General features: G+C 45.3%; 1 protein-coding gene across 1 annotated transcript in view; it reads right to left on the reverse strand.

The window, feature by feature from the left end:
• Positions 1 to 377: 377 nt before the first annotated feature.
• Positions 378 to 13,121, reverse strand: part of SCD5 (stearoyl-CoA desaturase 5) — an 80,254-nt gene continuing 67,510 nt past the window's right edge. The window contains exons 4-5 of the mRNA XM_073340509.1: positions 12,139 to 12,371; positions 378 to 2,299 (exon numbers count right to left, since the gene is read on the reverse strand). Coding sequence (XP_073196610.1) covers positions 2,109 to 2,299; positions 12,139 to 12,371 — 424 coding nt within the window. The 3' untranslated portion in view covers positions 378 to 2,108. The remainder of the gene's footprint in view (positions 2,300 to 12,138; positions 12,372 to 13,121) is intronic.

The raw sequence follows: 13,121 nt of genomic DNA on the forward strand, positions 1-13,121 counted from the left end.
TGGGCCCAACTGTAAGATTCAAGGAAGCGAGAAAGCAGGTGATGATCTTGTAGCTAAGACCTTGGACAAGGACTCAGGAGATTTGGGTTTTGTTCCTGGCTCTGATACTAATGTCCTGTGCGAACTTGAACAAGTCCAATCCCATAGCTTTGCCTCAGTTTCCCCACCTGTCAAATAGGGATGATGTGAGGATGAATTCATTGTTTTGAGGTGGTAGATATTATGGTAATGGATGGAGCCATGTTCAGACGTAGATGAGACTTCACAAAGGATTGTAGTAATCACTGGCCACAGAGCAGGAGTGTAATATTTTTGATCATTCATTCATAAAACCACCATTTAATGAAAGATCTTCAAATAAGGACCAGGCCACAGGCTAATTCATAGCTGTTTATTGTAAATTATTCAAGAGTTTACATGTCATTAATGGCAAATTAACACTGTTAAACACCTGCTGGATGAAGTACAGAATAAGGACAATTATTTTATATTGGCATCATTTAAAAAAACAAAACTAAAGAAAACTGAAACAAACCCAAAAGAACTGAGTTTGGTTTGAAAATTGTACATCTTTCCTGAAAATAACTTGGCCTGATTCTCATTTATACTAAGACCATCCCTCCCTCCTCCCTTTGCAGTGTAAATGGGCGTGAAAGTGGGCACATGCACGCTGCCAGAAAAGGGCAAAGGGAATCTTAGGCCTGGGCTACACTAGAAAATTAGACCGGTTTAACTATGTTGGTCAGGGGTGTGAAAAATCCACACACCCCAGAACATAGTTAAGCTGACCTAAGCCCCTGTGTAGACAACGCTAGGTTGATAGAAGAATTCTTCCATCGAGCTAGTTAGTGCCTCTCGGGGAGGTGGAGTACCTAACCCCTCCCATCAGCATAGGCCGTGAAGCGGTGCAGCTGTAGCATTTTAAGTGTAGACAAACCCTGTAAATGAGAATCAGGCCCTCTGTCTTCAAAAGTGCTCCAGTGCAGACAATATAAAGCCTTTCTCCTGCACTGGCTACCATCTAATACAAAGGGCTGTAGGTCCCATTAAATCGGACATTACAAGGCAACTGTTAAATCCAGAAGCTACATAACTTTTTTAATAAATATTTTGCTCTGAAACCAATAGAGGCTGCATGCAGTTGTAACATAAGGAAAAACTGTGATCTAAATAAAGGCCAGGTTTTAAAGACCTGATAGTGAAAGCTGGGAAAAAAATTAAGACACCTATTGTGCAGAAGTAGCTAAAATATGCATGCAGCTGTGGTTGTGACCTGTTAGAATATAAATTAGGTCTCCAAACATTTAAATCGAAGCTTTTTTTTGGTTTAAGACATAGTTGAGCAGTATATCATTACGAGTTACAATGTTTATGTGACAATGAACGAATCAGCTAAGCATGGCATCAGTTTGTATTTTGGCTTGTATAGTGTGTAGCTTTTAACACAAAAGCCTGCTTAGCAATAAATGAATTTCATATAAACAAAGACAGTGGAGCAAGGGTCTTGCAACCAGGATAAAGAAAAATAAGGAAACAGATTTTCAGACAAACATCTTTTTTAAAACTGATTTTTCCCCAGTACAGGGGATTTTTTAAACATTCTTTTCTGTTTGTTTTTCAACAGCATATCAGGCCCTATCTGCAACCCCCCTCGCCTCCCCCCCCCCAAAATTATGTCTCAAAGTATGTTTGGTCGACTAGTAAAAACAAAACAAACATTCACCTGGACCGCACTTTGAAAGGATAGTTAACTCCTCCATCTTGCCAGGGTTAACACGAACAAGCATATTACAGTGTACACTGGACTTAAACTAGAATGACTAAAATCAAAGATCTAGGATGTTTAACACTAATATTAAATAATATCCAATATTTTTACACTTAATAGTCTGGGATTTGGACATAAAACAGCTAATACGAAAAGAATTGGGACGAAATTCACCCCTGACATAAAGCCACTAAAGTAAACGGAGTTATCCCAGGGATTAATTTAGCCCATTTTATCTGAAAAAACTATTTTTCCCAAAGAAAAAATGCACACACACACACACACACACACACATACAGACACACACGACAGCATCGATTTACACAGAAATGTTACATTTTCAAGCACTGCCATCACCAGTCCTCTCTTTGCGGGCTAAGATCATCTCCTTGGGAGCCTGTTTTCGGTCAGTAACCAACCCCAACCAAAACATGAAGTCAATGAACCATGTGGTTGGGTTGAATTTCAAGCCAAGCTCGCTGGCTGAATAATCAAATGGAAAGGTGTGATGGTAATTGTGGAAGCCTTCACCTGGAAAAGCAAAAAGAGAGATTTTAAGTGCAGTGGCCAACATACGTCTTGTGATTAGATAGATTAGGGAGATAGATAGAAGATACCCGATCCTGTAACATGTTCTACCCTGGTGCAACCCCACCAGGTGCATCATTGATTTAAAATGCAGAGGGAAAAAGTTGCAGGATCGTGGCCTCATCTATCTATCTCTGGCTTCCCTTTTTGAAAAAGTTGCACCGGTTTCACAAATATTGGGTTTTACATTGATTTAGTTAAACTGGGCAAACTGCGGTGTGGATACTCATCTCAATTTACAGTTGGTTTACATCAGGGGCGGGCAACCTTTTTGGCCCGACGGCCACATCGGGCTGCGAAACTGTATGGAGGGCCAGGTAGGGAAGGCTGTGCCCCCCAAAACAGCCTGGCCCCCGCCCCCTATCCGCCCCCTCCCACTTCCCGCCCTCCTCAGAACACCCGACCCATCCAACCCCCCTTGCTCTTTGTCCCCTGACCGCTCCCTCCCAGGACCCCCCCGCCCCAAACCGCCCCCGCCCCCCGGGATCCCACCCACTATCCAACCCCCCCCCACTCCCTGTCCCCTGACTGTCCCCCGACCCCTATCCACCTCCCCATCCACCAACAGGCCCCCCGGGACTCCCACACCCTATCCAACCTCCCCTGTTCCCTGACCACCCCGCCCCAGAACCTCCGCCCCATCCAACCGCTCCCTGTCCCCTGACTGCCCCCCGGGACTCCCTACCCAACCCCTGCACTGCCACGAGCATGCCACCGCCACCCCCTTACCATGCCACTCAGAGCGGCAGGGGCCTGCAGTGCTGGTGCCCGTGCGGCAGCATGGCTGCGGGGGAGGGGGAACAGCAGAGGAGGGGCCAGGGGCTAGCCTCCCCGGCCAGGAGCTCAGGGACCAGGCTGGATGTGGCCCATGGACGATAGTTTGCCCACCTCTGGTTTACATTGATGTAGCTTAATTCAGTTCACAGGAAGCAACATCTTTATCTATACAAGGTTTCTGTAGCAAATTTGGTCATCACATCAATAAAATGCATTGTGGTTTTGCTTCCCCCATTGAGAAGGGGCAGCAAAGACATTTGACAAACAATCCCCTATTGCTAAACCACATGATGGAAAACAAGAAGGGCCTTGGGTGCCTACTTCACACAAGGTCGGAGTAGAGAGGAAGAGGCAATTAACCCTGAGACAGGCTGCACAGGGAGGCTGGAGAAGAAGAGTCAGGGCTGAATGTTTTTAATGAAGTAAATACTAATGGAAACTGCGTGATCATGGGAGACTTTAACTTCCCAGGTATAGACTGGAGGACGAGTGCTAGTAATAATAATAGGGCTCAGATTTTCCTAGATGCGATAGCTGATGGATTCCTTCATCAAGTAGTTGCTGAACCGACTAGAGGGGATGCCATTTGAGCTAATTCAGTTCAAACTGAACGGAAGGATTAACAAAAATAAATCTGCAACTAGGGTTTTTTATTTCAAAAGCGCTGACTTTCAAAAATTAAGGAAATTAGTTAGGTAAGTGGATTGGACTGGAAGAACTTATGGATCCAAAGGCAGAGGAGGCCTGGGATTACTTTAAATCAAAGCTGCAGAAGCTATCGGAAGCCTGCATCCCAAGAAAGGGGAAAAAATTTATAGGCAGGAGTTGTAGACCAATCTGGGTGAGCAAGCATCTCAGAGAGGTGATTAAGAAAAAGCAGAACGCATACAGGGAGTGGAAGATGGGAGGGATCAGCAAGGAAAGCTACCTTATTGAGGTCAGAACATGCAGGGATAAAGTGAGACAGGCTAAAAGTCAAGTAGAGTTGGACCTTGCAAAGGGAATTAAAACCAATAGTAAAAGGTTCTACAGCCATATAAATAAGAAGAAAACAAAGAAGAAGAAGTGGGACCGCTAAACACTAAGGATGGAGTGGAGGTCAAGGATAATCTAGGCATGGCCCAATATCTAAACAAATACTTTGCCTCAGTCTTTAATAAGGCTAAAGAGGATCTTAGGGATAATGGTAGCATGACAAATGGGAATGAGGATATGGAGGTAGATATTACCACAGCTGAGGTAGAAGCCAGACTTGAACAGCTTAATGGGACTAAATCAGGGGGCCCAGATAATCTTCATCTAAGAATATTAAAGGAATTGGCACATGAAATTGCAAGCCCATTAGCAAGAATTTTTAATGAATCTGTAAACTCAGGGGTTGTACTGTATGATTGGAGAATTGCGAACATAGTTCCTATTTTCAAGAAAGGGAAAAAAAAAGTGACCCGGGTAACTACAGGCCTGTTAGTTTAACATCTGTAGTATGCAAAGTCTTGGAAAAAATTTTGAAGTAGTTAAGGACATTGAGGTCAATGATAAATGGAACAAAATACAACATGGTTTTACAAAAGGTAGATCGTGCCAAACCAACCCGATCTCCTTCTTTGAGAAAGTAACAGGTTTTTTAGACAAAGGAAATGCAGTGGATCTAATTTACCTAGATTTCAGTAAGGTGTTTGATACCGTGCCACATGGGGAATTATTAGTTAAATTGGAAAAGATGGGGATCAATATGAAAACTGAAAGGTGGATAAGGAAATGGTGAACAGGGAGACTACAGCAGGTCCCACTGAAAGGTGAACTGTCAGGCTGGAGGGAGGTTACCAGTGGAGTTCCTCAGGGATCAGTTTTGGGACCAATCTTATTTAATCTTTTTATTACTGACCTTGGTACAAAAAGTGGGAGTGTGCTAATAAAGTTTGCGGATGATACAAAGCTGGGAGGTATTGCTAATTTAGAGAGAGACTGGGATATCATACAGGAAGATTTGGATGACCTTGTAAACTGGAGTAATAGTAACAGGATGAAATTTAATAGTGAGAAGTGTAAGGTTATGCATTTAGGGATTAATAACAAGAATTTTAGTTATAAGCTGGGGACGCATCAATTAGAAGTAACGGAGGAGGAGAAGGACTTTGGAGTATTGGTTGATCATAGGTTGACTATGAGCCACCAATGTGATATGGCCATGAAAAAAGCTAATGCAGTCCTGGGATGCATCAGGCGAGGTATTGCGTTACCTAGGGAGGTGGTGGAATCTCCTTCCCTAGAAGTTTTTAAGGTCAGGCTTGACAAAGCCTTGGCTGGGATGATTTAGTCGGGGATCGGTCCTGCTTTGAGCAGGGGGTTGGACTAGATGACCTCCTGAGGTCCCTTCCAACCCTGATATTCTATTATTCTATTTCCAGTAGAGATAATACCGTTAGTACCGTTATACAAGGCACTGTTGAGACCTCATCTGTAATACTATGTGCAGTTCTGGTCTCCCATGTTTAAGAAGGATGAATTCAAACTGGAACAGGTACAGAGAAGGCTACTGGGATGATCTGAGGAATGGAAAACCTGTCTTATGAAAGGAGACTCAAGGAGCTTGGCTTGTTTAGCCTAACTAAAAGAAGGTTGAGGGGAGATATGATTGCTCTCTATAAATATATCAGAGGGATAAATACTGGAGAGGCAGAGGAATTATTTAAGCTCAGTACCAACGTGGACACAAGAACAAATGGATAGAAACTGGTCATTAGGAAGTTTTGACTTGAAATTAGACGAAGGTTTCTAACCATCAGAGGAGTGAAGTTCTGGAACAGCCTTCCAAGGGAAGCAGTGGGGGCAAAAGACCTATCTGGCTTTAAGATTAAACTCGATAAGTTTATGGAGGAGATGGTATGATGGGATAACATGATTTTGGCAATTAATTAATCTTTAAATATTCATGGTAAATAGGCCCAAAGGCCTGTGATGGGATATGAGATGGGGTGGGATCTGAGTTACTACAGAGAATTCTTTCTTGGGTATCTGGCTGGTGAATCTTGCCCATATGCTCAGGGTTCAGCTGATCCCCATATTTGGGGTCAGGAAGGAATTTTCCTCCAGGGCAGATTGGAAGAGGCCCTGGAGGTTTTTTGCCTTCCTCTGTAGCATAGGGCACAGGTCACTTTCTGGAGGATTCTCTGCTCCTTGAAGTCTTTAAACCACGATTCGAGGACTTCAATAGCTCAGGCATAGGTGAGAGGTTTTTCGCAGGAGTGTGTGGGTGAGATTCTGTGGCCTGCATTGTGCATGAGGTCAGACAAGATGATCCTAATGGTCCCTTCTGACCTTAATATCTATGAATCTATGAAACTTTTAGTTGATGATGAAGCCCAGCTGAGCAAGAGGCAGGCTAAACTGCTCTAAATCCAGGAATTAGAGAATAAGAAGGGGGCTGCAGTAACTTTCTGGGCTTAGAGAGGGAAAGGAACAAATGGGAGGGGGGATTAGAAGCCCTGGGAAGAGAGTACCCAGATGAGGGTAGAGAAGGAGCTGGAAAGAGGTGAAGTAGGAAGCAGCTAAGGGAAACAGCAGCGAGGTCTGGGACAGTGCAGACCTTGCCCACTGGTTGTAGAAGTCCCTGGGCTGGAACCCAGAGTAGGGGGCAGGCCTGGGTTCCCCTACCAGCCACTGAGGAAGTGGCACAGACTGGGCAGTGGAGCAGAAGACTGCTTGAGTCAGTTTGTCCAGTAGGACTTTGAGACCCCGGAAGGGAAAGACTACAGTGACCTGGCCAGAGGACCAAGCCATGAAGAGAGAGCACCCTGAGGGATGGAGGGGCAGTAACCTGACTCCAGAGAGAGAGAAGAGAATGAGACAATGGGGTGAGAAACTGAAGGAGGGGGGCGTCAGATTGGTCATGAGCTAATCCCCAGCTGTGGCCACAGGGAGGTGCCCCCCGTGACAGGAGTGATCCAACGTGATTTTACAAGGACACCCCTGGATGAGAACTATGGAAGAAGTTCCCTTTCGGCCCTATCACAAAATTGGCCTATTCCAAGGCTGTCAGAAATGAACCAGAAGGCCCCACTGTTGAAAACAGCTTGACTGCTAGTGTAGGCAAAACAAATCTCTTTTCAGCTCAACCGAGACTTGAGGCTCAACCATGCCTCTATCGCAAGGCAGCACAAGGTTTTTTGTCTCACACACGCTATAAGCTAAACTGGTTTCAGTATTGGTTCCAGTCTCCCATTCCTGACAAGCTTTGGCAGCATCCAGCCCAGCTATTAGACAGGACATGCTGCCATCAGCCAGAGCCCCACACATGTATCTGAAGCAGAGCATTGAGGGTTGGACTAGGTGACCTTCTGAGGTCTCTTCCAACCCTACTCTTCTATCATTCTGTGAACCCAAAAGAATAAGTTTAGCAATTCTGAGGACAATAGCTCAGGTTCCCCATCAAACAGCTCACTGCTGAACAGATGTTTCAGTTAAGGTAACAGAGAGAAGCGTAGCAGTTCTTTCCTAACAGGGCTTGAGTCATATGCTGGTAGAACTCTTAAGACAGTTATAAGAGAGAGGGTTAAAAACTATGCAGCAGCAGGGAGCCGAGAAAACCTGCAGTGGGAGAGAGTGGAGGAATCAGGCAGAGGTGAGAGCAGAGATAAGCTCCCTGACTTCCTTTCTATTACAGAAAACACTGAACATCCCCTGTGGCAGCTAATAACCCTTCCTATTCATTTCATTGCAGCACTTGTTCAAGGGGAATGTGCCCAGGCCCTGACATTTGCATTCAAGGGTGTCTGACATTCATGCAGTATTTACGTGTGGCAACAGCGCGATTGACTGTCAAAATAGCCACTATACTAGTCTATTCAAATAATAAGGGAAGAGGGTAATCATATGGTATGAGGCTTCAATTAATGCTGGGTTAGCCCCAGGAAGTGGGAAATATCTGTTTTTATTGGTTAGAGTAGCAGGCCAGAGCTTTGGTTTTGGGACACAGATGTGTGCCGTCCAGTAGGCAAAATTATTGTGATTAAAAGGGGAGGAGGAGGAGATAGACTATCACAGGCTCAGAAGCACGGATAGTGGGAAGAGCAGAAGTGAGGTTCAGTTATGTATGATGAATACAGAAGCTAAGATGGTCCGAAGTAGGTACTTCATAGGAGCCTAAATCTACACTTAGCATCTAAGGGTGGAATCTGTAACAACTTCCCAACCCGAGCAACCTCTACATCACCACCTATTACTGTTCTAATTAGGAAGAACTGTCTAAGGAAACGGAAAAAAGAAACCCGATTTCAGACATTTAATGCCTACACACTGTACAAGACCCCTACTGAGGCAGGGACCAGAAGCAGGCAATACAAACTAAAGCTGATGATGAACAATGCAAGATTTTCCGCTAACAAACAACAAACAATATACAACCTCATCAGTGACAAAGTACCCAATATAGTCTGCATCCCCAAGACCTGACTGGATTCAGCAAGCCCTGTGCTCGCGCACCTCATTCCCTCAGGATACCAGGTACATCACAGACCTAGACAGAACAAGGCGGCAGACAGCCCTGCATTCATCTTCTCGGTAAACATCCAACGCAAGAGATGTGCCTCATGTAAGACAACTTCATTTGAATTGATGCATCTGGCAGTCGAAACCAGACCCAAAGCTAACATAGGTTTTATGCTCATTTACAAACCACCACAGATTAAATGATTCACAAAGGAGCTCACCGACCCCTTGTCAGTGATGGTGGTGAAATGCTGCTGACTTGTCATCCTGGGAGATTTCAACACACACATTCGACTAGGCCACAGATGCCAAAGCCCCCTAACTCATCTCCTCACTTGCCACCCTAGGACTTGAACTGCTCACCCCTGATCCAACCCATGCGCTGGTCACACCTTGGACCTATTTTTTGGCCTAGATGTCAAAATGGAGAACATCACAACACAGCCACTGTCTTAGACAGATGATCACCTCATGAAGGCAGTGGTCAGAGACCTTCCAGCACCCAGGCAACAAGAAGGTCCAATGATCCTGATTCAACCACGAAGACTCATGGACTCCAACCAGTTCCAAAGCCTGACAAAGGACAATAGCACTCCATCCACAAGACGAGGGGTTGAGAACCTTGTTACCTTTCTACAGTCAGCCACTGACACACTGGCCCCCACACAGCCCTTTCCTTCACACTGCTCACACTGATCTCCGTGGCTACTGACGCCTTGTGCTGGGTGAAGAGAGAGGGATGGAAATTTGAGCACCAACAGAAGAAAACAAAGGCTGATTTAGAGAGGATGAAACATAAGTTCCTCAAAGCCTAGGCCGAGGCTATATTACAAGCCAAGAGACTCTTCCTATCAGCTTCCACTGTGGCTGCCAAATCCCTCTCCAAGCAGTTATCCAGGATGGTAAACAGCTTCATTAATCCTGAATGAAGACAACCTGCTGTGGAGCAGAGCACCAAGTGCTGTGAAGATCTATCGTCCTACTTCACTGAAAACATCACGCAGCGTTAGGAAGCCTGCTCAAACAGCTGGAATCCACTCCACCTCCACTCACCAACCAAACAGCCCACCTGCATTCCCAGAGTTCATTCATCAAGAAGTTCTTGACACCTTAAAGGAGTCTCAGCCCAAGAGCTGTGAATCCAGCCCATGCCCTTCTTGACTTGTGAAAGAGTCTTGAACAACTGGTGCCACTCCTGACTGAAATGATCAATGCCTCATTCACAGAAGGAAACTTCCCTTCCTCCTTCAAACACACACTAGCCTGACCATTGCTGAAGTAACCCACCCTAAATGCTTCGGTCCTAGCCATCTACCATCCACTGTCAGACCTCTCATTCCAAGCTCATAGACAAGCAAGCAAAAGGTGAACTACAAGCTCATGTAACTGAAGCCAACATGACCTAGACCATCTCATTCTGGATTCAGGCCAGGACAAAACCAAAACTGCCCTAGTGGCACCGTTGGACGATCTCCTCCTGCCAGCGGATAGAGGAGAGACATCCATTCTCATCCTTCTGGATCTCTTGGCAGCATTCCACAATGTTGACTGAGATTCTGTTGTCTCACCTGAGAGAGATGGCAGGGATCCAGGGTAACATGCTAAAATGTCTTAAGCCCTTCCTGGAGGGGTGCATCCAACAAGTAGTGCAGGGAAACTCCACCTCTACTACCAGACTACTCACGTGTGGAGTTCCACAAGGATCAGTTCTCTCTCCAGTCCTTTTCAACATCTACATGCAATCATATTCACATATGACCACAGCACTACACCAAGAGGGCCTAGTGCTTGGATAAGATCAGCTCATGGGTGAAGAACAGCTAGCTGAAGCTGACCTCGAGCAAGACAGAGGTGATGCTAGTGGGCAGAGGAAAGTATCTTGAAGAGCTTGCAGCTATGGTGCAGTCTTCATTGGTTGAAGATAAACTCCCACAATTGGTCAGCTAGGTCCGTGGTCTAGGAGTACTCTTGGGTTCCTTGGAGACACTGAACTCTCAACTAGCAGCATCCATGAGTAACTCTTTTTACCATCTCTCCTTGGCTAGGAAACTCTGTCCCATGTTGGCAGATGAAGACCTGCCCTCAGTTATTTATGCCTTCATCCTCTCTTGGCTGGATTACAGCAATGCAATATACCTGGGCATGAAGCCTTCAGCACTTAGGAAACTCCAGCTAGTTCAGAACACTGTAGCACATCTCAGCAACACGGACTACAAAACCATGAACATATCAAACCTGTCCTCCACTCTCTATGCTGTCTTCCCAGAGATTTGCAAATTAAGTTCAAGGTCTCAGGCCCAGGGTATCTAAAGTTCTGGGATGAAGACTGTGGTCAACAACTACGCTCCTTTGGCACCACGGAACTCTCAACAATAAGGTTAAAGCTCATCGGTGCAGGAGACACAACTTTCTCTGGGGGCCAGTCCAAGCCGATGGAATGAACTCCCGCAAGGAACTAGGGGCCGTAGCAAACCTCATTTTCCTCTCCAAATGCAAGGCACATTTCTCTGGCCTTGTCTTCTCTAATATAAAAAAAACATAGCAACAGGGATATAAAATGCACCCTACCAAAACAAGACACTGCACTGCACAACACTTCTCCCTCTGGGGAGAGGATGAGAGGACAAACAATATATGCCAGATGTGTAGTGATGTTGCTTAATGCATGACTGAAAGGCGCTCAGATACGATGGTGATGAGCATGGTTTAAGAACCACCTGGAATACAATAGGCTTCCATAGAAACAAAGTTAGGCTTTTGAAAATCCCACCCCAAATACATGGTCTGATTTTCAAAAGTGCAGCATACCCAACAGCTCCCACTGGGATGGCCAGATGTTCCTGGGTGCTCAGCATTTCTTGAAATCAGCCCAATTACTTAGGCACCTACATATATGAACCAGGGGAGATTTTCATAGGCACAAAGGGCAGTTAAACACCTTACTCCCATAAGTGCTGGGAGCCTAACTGCCCTTTGTGCCTTTAAGAATCTTCTCTGTAAGCACCTAAGTTGAGGCACATATTTTTGAAAATCTTGGCCAGAAGCAGTGGCTTTATATAGTGGCCACAACGGTTTTGGGGCTTTGCTGCTTGTAAGCTTTGGTTGAATTTCATCCCACTTCTCCCTCAGAGACTGTAATAATTGTTTCATAACTGAGTGCCATGGGAGTGCCTGGTCTGCTGGAGACATGGATTTAGTTGAGCAGCCCTTGTGAGAGAAGAGAGACAGGGCTCAGGTCAGTGTAATAAAACACACAAGGAATCTTTACTTAGGATGCTAGACGCTCATGGCCTGCTGTCTGGCTCACACACTGTGCTGTACAGGATTACTGCAGAGAGACTGCCTAAATCCTGGCCAGGATTAAGCACTCAAGGAATGGATTGCTGACTATCCTATGTGCATGATTCTAGTGGCTGCTCTGTTTGCAGTGAAAGGAAATCCCATTGCTAGCTAGAGCTTGGCAAAGTGCAAAGTAACCCAAGTTAAAGCTTCAGAGAGACATTTTGCCTGGTACTCACCAATGGCTCCTAAAGTGACAAATGCATTCTGCCGGGGGCTGATGTACTTGTCATAGGGTCGATTGCCGTACATGTGAGCCGCGCTGTTGACCAGCCAGGTGACGTTGAGTGAGACGGTGTAACGAAGGATGGAAGCAAGGAAGTAGGAATTCCACAGACTCTCCTCCCAGATGTACCAGGGCACCAGGGTGGGAATCACAAAGCACATTAGCACTACTGAACTCTTATAGTACCTATAAGGAGAAAAACGGACAGGAATAACAGCATTACTGTGACCAGAGCGGGAGCTACATGGTTACTGAACTGGACTAGGATTCAGGATACTTGGGTTCAATTTCTGTCTCTGCGACAGACTCCCTGTGTGGCTTGGGGCAGGTCACTTCATCTCTCTGTGTCTGGATTCCTCATCTGTAAAATGCGAATAATAGAACTTTGTTTGACCGAGTAGTCTATTTAGATGATAAGCTTTTTGGGGCAGGGGCTGACTCTTGCTATGTGTATATACAATGGCTAGCACGATGGGACCCTGAGCTCATTCAAGGTCTCTAAGTGCTACTGTAATACAAAATAATAATAACATTATTATATGAAAAATATATTTTAAAAGAAAATCGGTCATGAAGTTCCTGTAATTCCTCCTTTCCTCTAAGCCTTGCACAGAGCTATTTACTGGGAGATTTATTTTCTTGAATAGAGAAGAACATCTGTATATTTCACAGGCTATTGGGCAGTTTACTCACTTGGTGCTGACCCAGGAGTTTTTACTTATTTCTGATAGTCACATGTGCTCGTGCTGCCTAGTGGACAGAGCACGGGGGTAGCATTAAGGAGCTCTTGGTTTAGTCCCAGCTTTGCCACTGGCTTTCTGCATGACCTTGGGTAAGTCACTTCCCCACTCTGTGCCTCAGTTTCCCCATGTGTAAAAGTGGAGATAAGAGAATCTATGGATAAGAAGCGTTATATAAAAGACAGGTATCATCATT

The sequence above is a fragment of the Lepidochelys kempii genome, chromosome 4 (genome assembly GCF_965140285.1).
Source record: "Lepidochelys kempii isolate rLepKem1 chromosome 4, rLepKem1.hap1, whole genome shotgun sequence".
NCBI lineage: Eukaryota > Metazoa > Chordata > Testudines > Cheloniidae > Lepidochelys > Lepidochelys kempii.